This window comes from Sceloporus undulatus, chromosome 8 (assembly GCF_019175285.1).
Source record: "Sceloporus undulatus isolate JIND9_A2432 ecotype Alabama chromosome 8, SceUnd_v1.1, whole genome shotgun sequence".
Taxonomy (NCBI): Eukaryota; Metazoa; Chordata; class Lepidosauria; order Squamata; family Phrynosomatidae; genus Sceloporus; species Sceloporus undulatus.
Window position 1 is genome coordinate 39,368,933 of NC_056529.1, and position 15,834 is coordinate 39,384,766.

The 15,834-nt window shown below is 46.9% G+C and overlaps 2 protein-coding genes across 5 annotated transcripts; one reads left to right on the forward strand and one right to left on the reverse strand.

Annotated features, from left to right (window-relative positions):
• Positions 1–1,559: 1,559 nt before the first annotated feature.
• Positions 1,560–8,167, forward strand: CIAO3 (cytosolic iron-sulfur assembly component 3). Its single transcript, XM_042437555.1, has 11 exons — positions 1,560–1,668; positions 2,014–2,109; positions 3,227–3,370; positions 3,828–3,960; positions 4,661–4,795; positions 5,823–5,941; positions 6,071–6,200; positions 6,358–6,430; positions 6,976–7,116; positions 7,385–7,542; positions 7,723–8,167. Exons 1-11 carry the CDS (start codon positions 1,603–1,605, stop codon positions 7,959–7,961), a joined length of 1,434 nt encoding a protein of 477 aa, XP_042293489.1. The 5' UTR covers positions 1,560–1,602; the 3' UTR covers positions 7,962–8,167.
• A 508-nt stretch (positions 8,168–8,675) lies between these two features.
• HAGHL (hydroxyacylglutathione hydrolase like) lies at positions 8,676–15,506 on the reverse strand. Of its 4 annotated transcripts, none has more exons than XM_042437563.1 (9): positions 15,370–15,506; positions 13,979–14,114; positions 13,025–13,089; positions 12,281–12,398; positions 11,730–11,838; positions 11,017–11,120; positions 10,695–10,796; positions 10,032–10,111; positions 8,676–9,651 (listed from the first exon to the last, which is right to left on the reverse strand). In XM_042437563.1, exons 2-9 carry the CDS (start codon positions 14,081–14,083, stop codon positions 9,486–9,488), a joined length of 849 nt encoding a protein of 282 aa, XP_042293497.1. In that variant the 5' UTR covers positions 14,084–14,114; positions 15,370–15,506; the 3' UTR covers positions 8,676–9,485. The 4 variants fall into 4 exon arrangements, with proteins under 4 accessions (XP_042293497.1, XP_042293493.1, XP_042293494.1 ...); XM_042437559.1 differs by lacking the exon at positions 15,370–15,506 and adding an exon at positions 15,085–15,222; XM_042437560.1 differs by lacking the exon at positions 15,370–15,506 and adding an exon at positions 14,888–15,021.
• Positions 15,507–15,834: the final 328 nt, after the last annotated feature.

Consider the following 15,834-nt stretch of genomic DNA (forward strand, 5'->3'; position numbering starts at 1 on the left):
CAAAACCCGCCATTAAAGTGTCCGCAAAGAAGCACTAATGCGCATCTTTTTACCCACGGGATTTAAGCGACAATGCATTTCTGATATCACTTTATCTGCGCAATTGCGTGCGATAATCATTTGCACGATTTCTTGCCATTTCCGCTTTGTTTGCGGGATGCTTTAAATGCGCTTTAATCTCTCTTTAACGCCGAAATCAGCCCCAGCAGGAAAAACGCCTGCTGCGTGCGAAAGCAACGGAACGGGTGAAAGAGCGACAGAGCCAGGCAATTCCCAAACGGCGTTGAAAGTGGCGCCAAACTGAATTAACTCTGCAGGGAATAATATATGGCAGCCCTGATTCCAAGGGTTCGGGTTTGGTACAGATAGTCTTAGTTAATTCTGCCTCGTCCCAGTTTGTCAGCTGAGATTAGATAGATAGATAGATAGATAGATAGATAGATAGATAGATAGATAGATAGATAGATAGACAGGGAGATAGATAGACAGGGAGATACATAGGGAGATGGATGGATGGATGGATAGATGATAGATAGATAGATAGATAGATAGATAGATAGATAGATAGATAGATAGATTACATATACATATATAAATATAAATAAATAAATTACATATATATCGATATAGATATATAAACTTTACATATATAAATATAAATAAATTATACACACACACATATATATATTGATATATTGATATATTGCTGATATTGAAATATTGCTAATACTGATATATTGCTAATATTGGGAGGCATGCCATAGCCCTGCATCAGGAACGCAGTCACCCAAGGAAAGATGTAACTGTAAAAGTTACTTTTCCAAAGCAATGCAACGAGTTACTTTTATCTTGCAAAAAGTTGCCTTTTCTAGTTGGATTTAAAAAGTTCCTTTGGGAGGCATGATGGAGATGAGTCTTTTCCCAAGTTGGGGAACATTTTCTTATCAGTCCTAAGCTGTTCCTCCCTCTCTCAAATAACACAAACGTCCAAGTTACTTTGGCAAGTAACGACTATGTGCGTTACTTTGGGTTGAAAACCAACAGAGAGAAAAGTAGCCAATAATAATAATACAGCAGAGCAACTATTTCGAAGAAAAAGGCTAGGAGGCTTTGAATCTTGCACAGAATGTGGAAAAGTTACAATTTTGGGGGGGAAAGTAACTTTTGTAAGCTGGATTCCTTCCGTACTTTGAGTGGAGGCGAAAGGGAGCCGGAAGAGTCGATTGTGCAAACCTCTTTGGCATATAGACCACGCCCCTTTCTCTATAGACTGCTGCTGAGCTTCCGGGTCTGTTTCCCTTCCTGCCCAGGGCCTGAAATAAAGGCAAACTTTCCCAAAATTCAATAGATATAACACCTAGATATCCATATTTAGACTAAAACGGGCTGAGGCTTTAGCGATAGTGTGTATTTCCCAGCTATTTGTGAAGTTATAAATGTCCTGAGGAGATGAACCGTTCTAAAGGATATTATATCTATGTTTATCCCGGGGCTGCCGCGTTTGCAGCGGCGCACCGTCGTAAAGGCGCCATTTTGCGGCAGTGTGGCATATCGCGGGGACGCTTTACGGCAGGAGCGGCCAGAGAAGCCGACCTCCCCAAGATGGCGTCGCCCTTCAGTGGAGTTTTGCAGCTGACCGACCTGGATGACTACATTGGACCCTCCCAGGTGGGGAAGGGGGCTTTGGGGGGATTTTTCACTCCAAGGCGGCCATGCTGGCCCCTCAGACTCCCCCAGGCTTGCCTCTGAAGGCCTTGGCATCCATTTTATTTAAAAACCCTTACAAACAGCCCTGCAAGGTAGGCCAGTTTGGGGAGGGATGTGCCTCAAAAGGCCTGCCTCTGGAGCTAATGATAAAGTAGTTAGCCATAATAAATGAATAAATGGAAAATCACAGAGGTATTACCAGGACAGGGTCACCTTGAGTCAGAAAGGACTTCAAGGCACACAGCCGCAACGCCTTCTTAGCATTTGTGTGTTATGCCCTTTTCAGGAATTCGGTTTCTCTTTCAGGACTGCATAAAACCCATCAAAGTTGACAAGAAGCCTGGAAAAGCCACGGCTAAGATCCGCATCGAAGACGACGGGACCTACGTCCAAGTGGATCCGGTAATCCTGTCCCCCCTTTTCTACGTTGAATCACGTTGCAGATACACAAACCAGGGTTTGTTGATCAGCAATGGCAGATCCCTCAGGGATCCGCAAACAGCCGAGGAGCCCAGACTCTGGCACAGAACCACCCCAAGGAGACCCATTGAGCCATTGCTAACAAGGGTTGACTCCGCTTATAGTGACCCTATGAATGAGAGACCTCCAAGTCTTGCAAACTACAATCTAATCCACACTGCAGAAAGAACGCACTTTGACACCGCTTTAACCACAATGGCTCAGGGCCACGAAATCCCAGGGATTGTCGTTCTGTGAGATATTTGAGGAAGAGTTTGGGGTGGAAGAAAACCCTGGGAATGGCTGGAAAACGAGAGATGATGTACTCCAGGGTTGTTGTCGACAAGACACTGCTAAGCTACATTCTTCCTAGAAAGGCTTTTATTTCTCTCGCTGATGCGTTTTGGGAAGACCCCTTTTCAAGGGCTGGTTCTTCTGCTTCTCTCTTTCTGTGGCCAGAGTTTCTAATGCTGAATCAGAATAAATGTGGGAAATACTCTTGAGATACTTATATAGCCTTGAGATATTTAGCCTTCTCCGTCAGAAAGCTCTGGTGCCAGAACAAAATGTCAATCCCAGAATTCCATAGCATGTGTCCATGGCAATTAAAGCAGCGTCAAACTGCATTATTTCTGCAGTACAGATTAATCATTAGACCTTTGGAGACCAGGATTCAAATCCTGGCTCGGCCATGAAAAAACAATTGGGTGACTTCAGTCAGGTCCCACTCTCTCAGCCTCAGACCCACCTCTGAACAAACCTTGGCAAGAATACCCCATAATTGATTCACCTTAGGATTGCCATAAGTCGGAAACAAAGTTGAAGGCAGAAGGTAGTAGGAAGAAATGAAGACCACATTGCAGGTGGATAGGCTTTCTCAGGGAAACCATTGCTGCCCTGAAGTTTGCAAGACCTGAGCAATTCCAGAGGTCTCCCATTTGGAGAGCTGCCATTCGTCGAAGTTGGCTTGATGTCAAATTAATAAGAGCAAAAGGTGGAAGTAACTTCTCCAGGTGCTGAAAAGCTGATCTCTCAGTCCGCTTTTGTTCCTCCCTGCTAGGATGGCCAGTCGCACAAACTCGAAAAGGCCAAAATCACCCTCAATGACTGCTTGGCTTGCAGCGGCTGCATCACCTCCGCCGAAAGCGTCTTGATCACCCAGCAGAGCCAGGAAGAGCTCTTGAAAGTCTTGAATGCCAATAAGGTGAGCGGTGGGTAATGGGACAGAAGTCCTGGGCAGAGGGCTACAGAGTCATGGTGCCCAGGGTCTAAACCGCAGCGTGGAAGGTGCAGGCGTGGCTGCTGGACCCAACCTGGTCTCCAAAGTCATAGTCCAAAGCTCAAACCACTGCTCCATGCTGGCTTTCTACAAAATAATACTGTTAATGTTTTTTAACTTTTGTAAAATAAGATTTTGACTTATTTAACAGTATTAAATTTCCATAAACTGCCTCGGACCTCATCCTGATAGAAAGGACAGGTATAGATTCATTAAATGGATTTAAAAAATAATAATCATGGAACAAAAAAAAAAACATCTGTACATGTTATCAGGAGAGCAACAACCAGTGTCTCTTCCTCTTCATCTCTTCCTCTTTCTTTCCAGCAAGTGCTAATGTTGATGGTATTTTAAACATATTTTTGTTTCAATTATTTTTAAGACATCCGGTCCTGCTTCCCAGAAGCTGGTGGTAGTTTCTGTATCTCCACAATCCAGAGCTTCTCTGGCTGCAAGATTTCAACTGACTCCTTTAGACACAGCCAGAAAACTGACTGCCTTCTTTAAAAGATTAGGTAAGTGGTGCAACATCATTATATTGAAAATACGGTGTGCCTTAAATGGTAGCTTCAAGCTATATGTATAAGGTGTATGTGAAACATAATGAATTTCATGTTTAAACTGGGGTCCCATTTTCAAGGTATCTGATTATATAGATGCAAATGTGGCAAAATCAAAAATAAAATTAAATAAAAAAATTTAAAAATCCAAAATACTTCTGGTCGCAAGCATTTTGGATAAGGAAGACTCAGCCCATAATATTTAACTTTATGTTGACCTTTTGTATTACAAATGTTTTATTTATTTATTTATTTCATTTATATCCCGCCTTTCTCCCCAGAGGAGCCCAAGGCGGCTCACAGATATTACTGTACTTTGTAGTTTTGTATTACACCTGTGTGCCTCTGAGAATACTACAGAAGGGTTATTGAAATGCTTGAACTGAGACACACATTGTCTGCAGTGGCAGCAGTTACTCAAGGGTGGTGGGGTCCAGTGGTGAGATAAAAAAAGTAACGTCTTGCACAGGAATCACGAGGCTGTCTACAAGGTCCCCACACAGAGGCAGGATAGGAGCATGTCATCACATTGGTGTCACGGAAGGAGTAAGTAGGAGGCCTCACAGAGCTCTTACGCATGACTAAGTTTTCCTACAGAACTGGCAAGGTATGCTTGCTTGCCTGAATCCATGCCTCTCTTTCTGTTCTTCCCCAGGGGTGAATTTCGTCTTCGACACAACTTTCTCCAGAAACTTCAGCCTGTTGGAGAGCCAGCGAGAGTTTGTCCAGCGCTTCCGGAGGCGAACGGAAGACAAAAAAGCTTTGCCCATGTTAGCTGCTGCCTGCCCAGGTAAGGTTACCACCATGAAAGGGTGGGGAAGAGAGCAAAGAAATGACTGATGTATTAATGTGACATTTAAAGTGTCCCTGTCCTCTTCTGACAAAGGACTCTATTACAATAGGAGGGCTCCTACTTTGGGTGCCGAAGGTCTCAGTTTTGGCCCTTGCCATCTCCAGGTCCCTTGAATATGACTCTTCTGCCTGGGGCCTTGGATAGCCATTTACAGTCTTTGTAGGTTAGAGGAGAAACATGTCCTGTGGACCAGATGCCCCTTCTCCTGGTTGTATAGTCTATACGATTGTATAAATTGTATATAAAATTGTCTGTCATTTGCCTGGAAAAACAAACATTTAAAGCACACATATTTGTATGCTTTCAGTGACTTGTCGTTTCTGCCGCGGAACAGACAAAAATTAAAGCAAGCAGATCCTCTACATACTTACTTGAAGGGTTTTTAAAAACATTTATTCTGGGTTGCTGCTAGTGTTGCAGCAGGTGGCTTCTTTTGGGTCCAGGGGTGCAGAAGAACCTTCAAAATTAGCCCATGAACCCACGGAGTTGCCTACTCTTAGGGGAAATAGCTGATACTGAGTCAGTTGGACTAAGAGTCTGACTGGGTAGAAGGTAGTTTTCTCTGTTCCAGTTGAAGGGATATAGCAGTGGAGCAGATGCCTTGTATGCAGGAGGTCCTGGGTTCAACCTATGGCATCTCCAGGTAGACTCCTGCCTGATAGCACAGCTGCCAGTATTAACACTGAGCTAGATGGATCAGTGGTGATTCAGAAAATGTTTATCCTGCTACAGGCAGTAGTGCAGGTTTTGATTGAGTACTAGAGATCAACACGAGGTCCATCCAGCCTGTTGTTGGCTACCATACCTGGGTTCACAGCCCACATTGATCTGGGTGACTGCATTCATCTGTAAGCAAAGGACATCATAGCAAGCCAAACTCCTTGAGACAGCATCCACCATGAAATGACAGGACTGTCTTTGAAGCTGGGAAGATAGATTTCCGTTTTCTTTTCATCTCTTTCAGGCTGGATCTGCTATGCTGAAAAAACTCACGGGAGTTTTATCATCCCATACATCAGTACAGCCAAATCGCCACAGCAAGTCATGGGCTCCCTTGTGAAGAATCACTTTGCCAAGCTTCAGGTTTGTCTCTTTTCACTCAGCTATTTCACAAGTACCTCCGGAGGCCATGAGCTGGCTGCTGTTGGGAACAGGAATGGGAATCAGATCATTTTTTGTCCAGTTCTGATCCTTCTCTTCCCTCTGTTACAGAACGTGAGCCCTGACCAGATCTACCACGTGACAGTGATGCCTTGTTATGACAAAAAGCTAGAAGCTTCCCGGCCAGACTTCTTTATCCATGAGCACCAGACCCGGGAGGTAGACTGCGTTATTACAACAGGTGGGTGGTGTTCCTGCTTGCTTGCCACTCAGGACAGGATTGAATCACTGGCCTGTAGTGGATCAGTGCTTCCTTCCTCTTGTCCAGCTGATTTCAGATTCTTTGGGCTTTTCAGATTCATGAAGTCAACTCATTGCCTCTGTTTCCTGTCTTTCAGGAGAAGTCTTAAAGTTATTGGAGCAGGAGGGGACACCCCTTTCAGAAGTGGATCCTGCCCCTTTGGATAGCATGTAAGATCCAGAGGACTGATTTGTGTACCTCCGCTCTGGCTTCTCCTTTATCTGTTGATATCAAGCTCCCTGGATCTGGGGACTGTTTCACATGTATCAGTCCTTTCATGTGAAACTGGGAAGTGCATGGAGTCAGTAAAATACTGATTGGGCTGGGGAGGATTTTCGGCTGAAACAAAACACAGCTCCCATGCCTTATTTTAGTGAAAAATCACAGATCCTGGGGATACAGTCTGGCTGGTTTAGAAGAAAGACAGCAATAGTGGTAATGGGTGGTCTGGGTGCTACACATAGCCTGGTGGCTGCATTTTATAGTACTTCTATACTGCTTGATATAATCAAAATTTATTTACAAGTATAAAGTTGGTGCTTTGGAATGGACAGTGTAAGTGGAACCTCCTCTGCTCTGTTCAAATTTGTTTGCTGCAGTCAGGCAAACTGTTTCTCCCCATGGATATTCACACTTCTGTGATATCTAGCAGCTTGTCTTATTTCACATCTGTTTTAGCTGCGTAACTTAACGCCTTCTTTCTGTCTCCTCGTAGGTTTAGCAGTCTGTCCAAGGATCAGTTCCTTCTGGGTCATTCTGGAGGTGGTTCTGGGGGCTACTTGGAGCACATCTACAAGTATGCAGCAAAAGAACTTTTTGGGGTCCATGTGGAAGAGATTCAGTATAAAACACTGAGGTAAGGAAGGACTTAAAACCACTGCCTGAGTAAAGGCAAATCACTCTGTATAGCAGTAGATTGCTTCCCATTCCCATCCTGCATTTTCACTCCTCCCAGTTTCAGTCTTATTTCCCCCAGTCCCATTCCCAAATGGCCAGTAGCTCCCTCAGATTAACTTTTTTTGCATTTGAGGGATGTACTACCCACCCTACACACACCTAAGGTTGTTGTTTTATATTAAAGATTCTGTCATCTTCCCTACCTTTAAATTCTTTCCCCACCCCAGAAACAAGGATTTTCAAGAGGTGACACTAGAGAAGAATGGGGAAACCCTCTTGCATTTTGCCCTGGCGTACGGATTTCGGAACATCCAAAATGTTGTGCAGAAGCTCAAGCGGGGAAAGTCTCCCTATCACTACATCGAGGTGATGGCCTGTCCGTCAGGTAAGGACTTGAACTGCTACCCACTGAGAAAATACTTGATATCTTAAGTGATATCTTAAAGGAAAAAAGCCTACCCTTTTGAGGCATGATTAACTAGCTGAAAAGGACCTGCCTTCTTGTATCAAAGCATTGGTGTTTAACAAGCACTTTTTTCATTTTCTGCTCCTATTCATTTTCCAGGGTGTTTGAATGGAGGAGGCCAGATCAAAGGAGAAGGGGAAACCAGCAAAGATCTCCTCCAGCAGGTGGAGAGGGCATATGAATCAGTCCGACCTGAAGCCCCCGAGACAAACAGAGCTGTGACAGACCTCTATGAGCAGTGGCTGGGCGGCCTTGCTTCAGAACGGACTCAAGAGACCCTCCACACACAGTACCATGCGGTGGAGAGGGCAAATACAGGGTTCAATATCAAGTGGTGACAATGGACACAGGCGCATCCCTCTGGAAGGCCTAAGAGTATTGTGAGTCAAACTGTGGCCTTCAGAATCCCTTTCGCTTCTCAGAAAGAGCTGGTGACAAAGGACATACTTTTTTTTTAAAATGGGCAAATCTATAGCAAATACCAATGAGTGCTAAAGCTCTGGAGAAGAGCTGAATAAAGCTAACTGTGATTTAAAAAGGGCAACATTAATTTTCCACCAGCCTCTTTTATCACATCAGAGAATGGGCTAGCAATAGCTTTTTGTTCTCAGTAATTCCACCTTGCCTGGAGTCTGTGCCCAAACTTGTCATCCAATTCAAGAAGTAAACAGGAGATGATACACATGCATTTGTGAGACATTTCCAACTACAAAGTGCCTCTTCATTGTTATGGGATAATACTACAAACAAATCCTTGGTTCCAATCCACCCCCATGCTCTCCATTAGCCATGGAACAGATGTCACAGGGGTGCTGCAGCTGATCAATGGTAAATGGAATCATTTTTGTCACTGCAGAGGGAGGGAGGAAATATACTGACCTCTGCAACCAAAAAATGACATACACAGGCATAAGGTGGACTTACACCTGCATATGCCAGTAACAGAATCCAAGGGGGGGGCAGAGGGTATAATGGAGGGGAATTTCAAGGGAGAATTGAACCCTAGCCTCACTGCTATTGCCCACCTGTGCATTACACTCCGACATATTGTCTCATTTTAAAAAGCCCCTTTATTCAGAAGTGACAGAAAGGAATGGCTTGTTACTGATTCACAGGCACCAATTTAAGACGGTGTCCCCTTTCTTCCCCAATTTTACTCATCTGTATTTACATCTGACATGCGCAGCCTTGTCATTCTAACAGCTTGTCCGGCACAGGAGCAAGATGTTAACAGTGAGACTCAATGCCACACTGAGAAATCCAGAGTCAGAAATCGGGGGACAAAACATTTGGCCCCTCTTTGTGTTTTCCCTTTCCAGCTACCCTCAACCTCCTGACCTGCAAAAGAAGCAGGAGGGACACACAGGCCTTGTGAGCACACAGGAAGCAGCAGTGAGGTTGTGTTGCATTAGCTTATCTTGTGTGGACTCTTACGTAGAGTTTGATGTAGCCAAAGGCTGGTGCGTTAGTGTTTGTTGGATGTCATCTTTAGTAGCTGCAAATGTGGAGGAAGTGTGGGAGAGGCACCTTCAAAACAGGACCAGCCTGGTGTTGTGAAGGCTCTTCAAATGGAGATGGGCATATTCTGGCTGCTGGTTACAAGCAGTGGCTGCCACATCAGTGAGGTGATAAGTCGTCTGAACTCTAATCCCTAAAAAGATTTTGCACCTTGCTTGGCACCTTTAATGTTCACTCGAAACCCCAGCACAGTCAGCATCTGGTTTTTAGAGATCTCTTGACTCTATGTGTCTCTGCTCCAAAGTCTCTTTCACAGAAGCACGGAAAAGGTGGTAGTAAGACTAGAGAAGTGATCCAGGCATGCCTTTCTGTCCATCAGCTGTACAAGGAGAGAGAGGGGGGGCTCACTTCTTCTCCAAGAGTGGATCAAAGAGCCCCCACTCAAAGGCCAGCATGGCTTGAGGGTTCAGCATTTCTTTTGGCTTCCGGAAGCTGTCTCTGGCCTTGCAGAGGGCGGCAAAGACCTCAATGGGGTGAGTTTTGCCAGTGAACTTCTGGACAGAGTCTTCCCTAGAACAGTAAACAAAATGGAGGGGGGTGAGAACAAGTAGCCAAGTTGCAGCCTTGGTAGAGCTGGTGGAACAGGCCTTTTTGGTGGCTGCTCCCAGGCTCTGGAAGCTAGACTAACACCCTTCTTACTATCTTTCTACAATAAAATAAAAGCCTTTTTATTCCAGCATACCTTTGAGAATTGATTTTTCAGGGGGAAATAGGACTTGGATAATGTGTTGCAATTTTATATGTTGCCTTTTTAATGGTTTATATTTTTAATTGGCTTTAAATTTTATGATGGTTCATGCTTTTTAATTTTTGTATGTTGTGAATTTGTTACTAAGTTTGTTAACGTATCTAAGTTTGTTGAGTTTGTTTACATTCAAGCATGTACTCACAGGACACGAAGGAAAGGGTTGTAGAGAAATTCCTCTCCCAATGTAGAAGGCACCGTGGGCAAGTCTTCATCGTCCCGTAACTGTAGAGAAGATATGAGGAAGGCTGTCCCGGGAAAATGCCTTTTTAACTCCCAACCCCCCCGCTTATTTCCCCCTGTGTGATAAAGTCCTAAATGATTCTTCTGCTTTTTACCTTTCCTGTTGTAGGTGAGCACTCATGGCTAAACCTGGAGTAGAATCCAGGTCTTTGCCAGCTTAAGGGGGGGGGGGTTGCATTGTTTATTGCAGACACATTGCTACAACCCAACACTGGAAGTCTCCAGTCATCTTTCATCCTCCTCCCAATGCTGATGTTGCAAACACACACACCAAACACCCTGCAATTAAACAAAGGATGAGCAGGATATAGGAGTGAAAACCCCTTTTTAAAAGGGAGCTTCATTGCTAGAGACTTTGTTAACTGAGGTATGCCCATAAAGGCCACCTTCTAAAGAGTGCAGGATTCAGCCCTGTGAACTACTTAAAAAGTTAACTGTTACTGAAGGCTCCCAGGAGAAGCAAATTCACTCTCAAAGTTACAAATCCATTTCCTTGTCTTCCTTTTGCCTTGGAGTCAGATTTGAGCAGAGAGGTCGGAAGAGGGAGGCTCACAGACAAACTTACTTTGGCCCACGCAAGTCTCTCCTTCACAGTTTCGTTCTCAGGCTCCACTCTCAGAGCAAATTTCAAATTCCGGGCTGTATACTCATGTCCACAGAATACTTTCTGGAAAGTGGGGGGAAAAATCAGCAAGAAACAAGGGGGGACAGATCCCACTGTTATTCCTCACTGCTAGGGCAAGTGCTTGGGGAAGTGGGGAAGGAGACATTCACACAGCTAGACCATTATTCTTCTCTGTTACTATTTTGGAACCCCACTCCCAGAATCATTATGGCAGCCCTTTTCTCCATTGCCTGAAGGCAGTTTTGACAGGCTGCACACTCACCGTCTCCTTCGGCAGTGCACCCAGTACGTCTGTCAGATTCTTGTGCATCTGTTCAGGTGTCCCTTCCAAAATTCTCCCGCAGCCACCCACAAATAAGGTGTCACCTGTACATGGGAAACATAGGATCTCACTGTTGGAATGCTTCCACTCCCACAAACCCTAGCCAGCATAAAGAGGGAGGGGTGATGGGAACTGTACTCCAACAACTAGCGGCCACACGGTTCCCTGAAATGGAATTTCACCTCTATTTCCAAATGGAAACCTAATTAAAAACTATAATAAATTAGAAAGCTTCCTTATATGCATGTGGCCTATTACTGGTCATCCCCTCCAAAAAAAATCTTGCCCAATTTTCTTCTGTTTGGGCTCCCTATGGGAGATGCAGCCTGAAAGAGGGTTGGGGGAAGTGGGAAACCTCTTTCAAGTAGGATACAATTCCATTTCAGAGATGTTCCAAGTGGGCTGCTTTCTGGTGAAGCCGAAGTCAAAGGGATAGGGCCAAAAATACCACCATATTTTAGAATATGCAGATATAACAGCTGGGAAACCGCCCAACAATGATGTCAGGGATAAGGGGACACGACTGTCTGCAGAAACATAGGACAGCCAGATTCAAGCTCTGGAAGGCCTGAGGTCCTCTGCAGCGAAGCCTTGACATCAATGCAACCAACAGGGTGGCATCATTCATATACTTTCCAGATGGACCAAGAGACCTGTGAAGGCTGCAGGAGCATCTGGTGAGTCATCTTCCCACACGAAATAGCAGACGTGCCCTGCGGTGTGGCCCGGTGTCAAGAGGCAGCGCACGTTGATGCTGCCAAACTGTTGGAGAGAAACAAAGAGGCTTACATGAAATGCAATGTGGCAGATCCGGGGATCTATTTGCAGCCTCTAGGACCCTCCAGGGGCCACATGGACTACAAAAAATGCCAAAGAAAGAAGAGGGGAAAATGCAGAAGAGGAATGAGGGGTTGGGGGTTGGGGAGGGAAGTTATTTTTCTATGTTTTCTACAGTACAGAGTATATAGTACAGAGTACTATATATCTAGCCTGTTTAAAAGGTGGAGTACTGCTCATGGAAACTATCTGTCTATCTAAGTATCTAGCTATTTAGTTGTTTATTTAGTATTCTTTCTCCTAATATGGGACCCAAGGTTTCTCAGAAAAGGGGGAGACAGGAAGGATCAAAACCAGCCTCAGGTGCTTCATGTGATCTCAGGACCACCCTCGGCTCAGATGCACTCCTCTCTTCTCCATCCTTTACCTTCAACTCCTCATTGTGAGTCACCCGGTGTGTCAAGGCGCCAACTCGCTCATCCCCACCGTACACTGCCAGACCAGGATATAGCTGTGCCAGTTCTTCATTACCCCGGGCATGATCCCTTGAGAAACATAAGAGGAGGGAATGTGTCTTTGTGAGGAAGAATCCACTTGCATGCCTCTTAGGACTGGAAGATTCTGGACACCCCGGGTAGGGGTTGAACAAAAGCATCTGGACAGCTTTGCAACTTCTAGAAGAGCTGGCAAGGACCGATTCCTGAGAGCTCATGTTCATGCTATACATGTGTCTCATATCCTTAAGGGATGTGGATTGTAGTAACTGGGCATTTACCCTTAGGCTTCTAGCAAATAATGAGGACTCAGATTCCGCGCTTGTAATGTTAAGTTATGCAAACATTACGCTACACTGAGCTCAATGGCACATAACTTTGCATGGTCATAACTAAGTTTCAAAAACAATGAAACCCTGTCAACGAATTGCAAACATGTCCATCTAGGAACCAGCAAAAGGGCTTTGCTCTGGGAACTGAGTGGATCGTTGCCCTGAAATCATCACATTGTCTCAGAACAAATACCCGACTCCCACCTCAGACTGATTTGAGCCCAAGATAAAGTAATTTCCTCTTCCCACGAGAGTGAATAAACTGCAAGGTGAAGAACGCTGGGAGCTGCAGTCCGACAAAAATCTCTATCCCTGGATAAAAAAACCAGCAGTGCATTCACTCACCAGTGATGATGAGTTGTGAGGATGGCCTTCAGACTGACGTCTTCCTTCTGAATGATTTCTAATAACTGAAAGGGCAGAGAAAGAAAAAGTCTGATGAAGTGGATGGCAGTCCAAGAAAGATGTTTCTGCCTGTAACCTACATGCTGAGCCCAAGGCCTCATTTGAGATGTGATGCTGGAGAAGAGGTCTGCAGATACTGGAGAAGAGAAATAAATGGGTCTTACAGCAAATCAGGCTCACACTTTCCCTAGAAACCAAGATGACTGAACTGAGGCTGTTGCACTTTGGACTTATCAGGAGATGACGTGACTCACTAGAAAAGACAGTAATGCTTGGCAAAGAAAAAAGTGGAAGGAGAAAAGGAAGACTGCCTTACTGGTGAACAGACTCAAATTAAGGAAGACACTTATGATACACTTAGAAAAGACTAAAAGATGGTATGAAACCATCTTTAAGTATCTGAAAGGGTGTCACATAGAAGGTGGAGCCAGATCGTTTTCTGCTGCTCCAGAGACTAGAACATGAACCAATGGATTCAAATGACAATGAAAAAGAGATTCCACCTAAACATTGGGAAAATGTATTTACCATAACAGCTAATTGAGAGTAGAGTGGACTGCCTCAGAGGACTCTTTTTGGGGGGATAGGGGTATCTTTCAACAGCGGTTGGGTCGACATGTTTCAGGTGTGCTTTAGGTTGGACTAAATGTACCTTTGAATCCCTTCCAACCCTCTAACCCTCATTTTGAGGGGGTTGGTGTGGTCCCTAAGGTTCCTGGGGGTAAGAAAATGTACTCCAGGCTCCTAGCGCTTGCCTTTGTTGCTCTTTTGAACTGAAAACATTTCCGTTCCCATCAACTACATTTTCTGGCCCCAGTTTGCAAAGCTCCTGCAGTTCCTTGGGAGTGAATTTAAGCTCCTCTGAGACGGGGGAGAATTTGGGGCCTCAGTTACCCGTTTGGGAACAGCCGCATCCACTGCAAGGGCCTGCCGGGTGTCTTCCTCGATGATCAGGTACATGTAGTTATCTTCCAGGATTGAGATCACTTTGACCTTCATGCTGCGGGGATCTGAAGGTCATGGGAGCAACCTGCCAGAAGGAAAAGGAAAGCCCAGGGGCAAATAATGGTCATTTATACAATCTGGTGGACTTTTGCTTTGGTTGTCGGAGAAGGCCAGAGCGGCAAAGTGGTTTGAGCGATGGACTATGACTCTGGAGACCAGGCCTGGGAGACCAGCTTGGCCAAGGAGACCCACTCTCTCAGCCTCAGAAGAAGGCAATGGCAAAGCCCTTCTGAACAAATCTGGCCGCTGTAAAAGGCATGAACACAAGAACACGAAGCATTCAACTCACTCCTCTTGGGTTTCTCTAATGGCAGAATCTAATCTAAACTGGTTACAACAGAGGCACCCTCCCAAAAAATCCCCACGAGGGCTAGAAACTGGAGTGGCTTCTACATTGCCCCACTTCCCCTCCACTTCTCCCCACAGTATTCCTCCCCTGGGCAACATTCCCATCTCCCCTCCAGATCCCTGTCTAAGATCTATTCCCCCCTTTCTCCCCACAGTATCCCCATTGGCCCCTACTCTGTCCAATATACAATCCTTCAATACGCCCCACTTCTCCCCACACTATTCCTCCAATGCAATGTCCCCATTCCTCTTGCTCCCCTTGTCCAACATATATCCCCTTTCTTCCCCCTTCTCTGCCCAGTACAGATCCCCAAATTCCTTCCCATCCAATGCCCAATCTCTCTTAACGTCTCATCATATACCTTCCTCCAACGCATCCCGCTTCTCCCCACAATGTCCCCCGATGCAAGGGTCCCACTTCCCCCTCCATCCCGGCCTGGCCCCACGTACCTTCTTCCACCCAGACGCCCCACTCCTCCCATCGCCTTCCCCTCGGGACACAGCCTCCCCGCAAGGAGCCGAGCCGAGCCTCCCTCGGCGTCACAATGCTCCCCGCCGGGCGTCACAAGGGCCTCCTCCTCCTCTCGCCGCCGCCGCCGGTTCCTCGGGGCCTTTCCGGCCCCATTCCTCGCCCGCCCAGCGCCTACCTGCCAGGTCTCTCTGGGCAGCGAGCGATGGAGAAGGGCTCTGGGCGCCGGGTCTTGGTCCTCCGCCAGCCGCCGCGCATGACGCTGACCGGGGAGAGAGCCAGCCGTCCTCGGGGGAGCCTCGGCGGGGGAAGCGTCCCCAGCACCGACGGAGCGACGGCGCCGCCTCAGCCTCCGCCTCCTCCCGGCGCCCGCCGCCCCTTGTGGGCCCTGGGCCCCCGCGCCGCCGCCCAAGCCCAGGCCTGCCGCTCCGCCATCGAGGCGCGGAAGGCGGCGGAGACGCACCGCAGGCACTTCAGCCCCGCTGAAGCCCGGGTCTTCCTCCCTCCTTTGGCCGGAGCAGCAGCAGCCGAGGAGGAAGCCCGCCGGGGATGGAGCAGCGACAGGGGAACCAGGCGGAGGAGGAGGAGGGCCGCCGCCGCCAGGGACCGGGCCGCCGAGGAGCTCCCTCCGCTGCTGCTCCGAGGAAGAAGGGCCCCCAACGCCGCCTCAGGCACCAGCGCCGCCGGCACCGACAGCAGCACCAGCGCCGCCACTGCCGCCGCCGCGGGGCCCTTCCTGCCGGGCCTCTACCCTTCCCTCAGGCAGCCTCGGCCTCCAGTGCTGTCTCCGCCGGAAGAGGCCTCCATCTTCCCCGCCAGGAGGACCCTCAGGAGCTACTTCTTCCGCATCGCCAGGGGACTCTGACGGGGGCAAAGGTCGCCTCAGCGGAAGGAAAACACCGCCGGCCGCGACGGAAGTGTGAGGGGA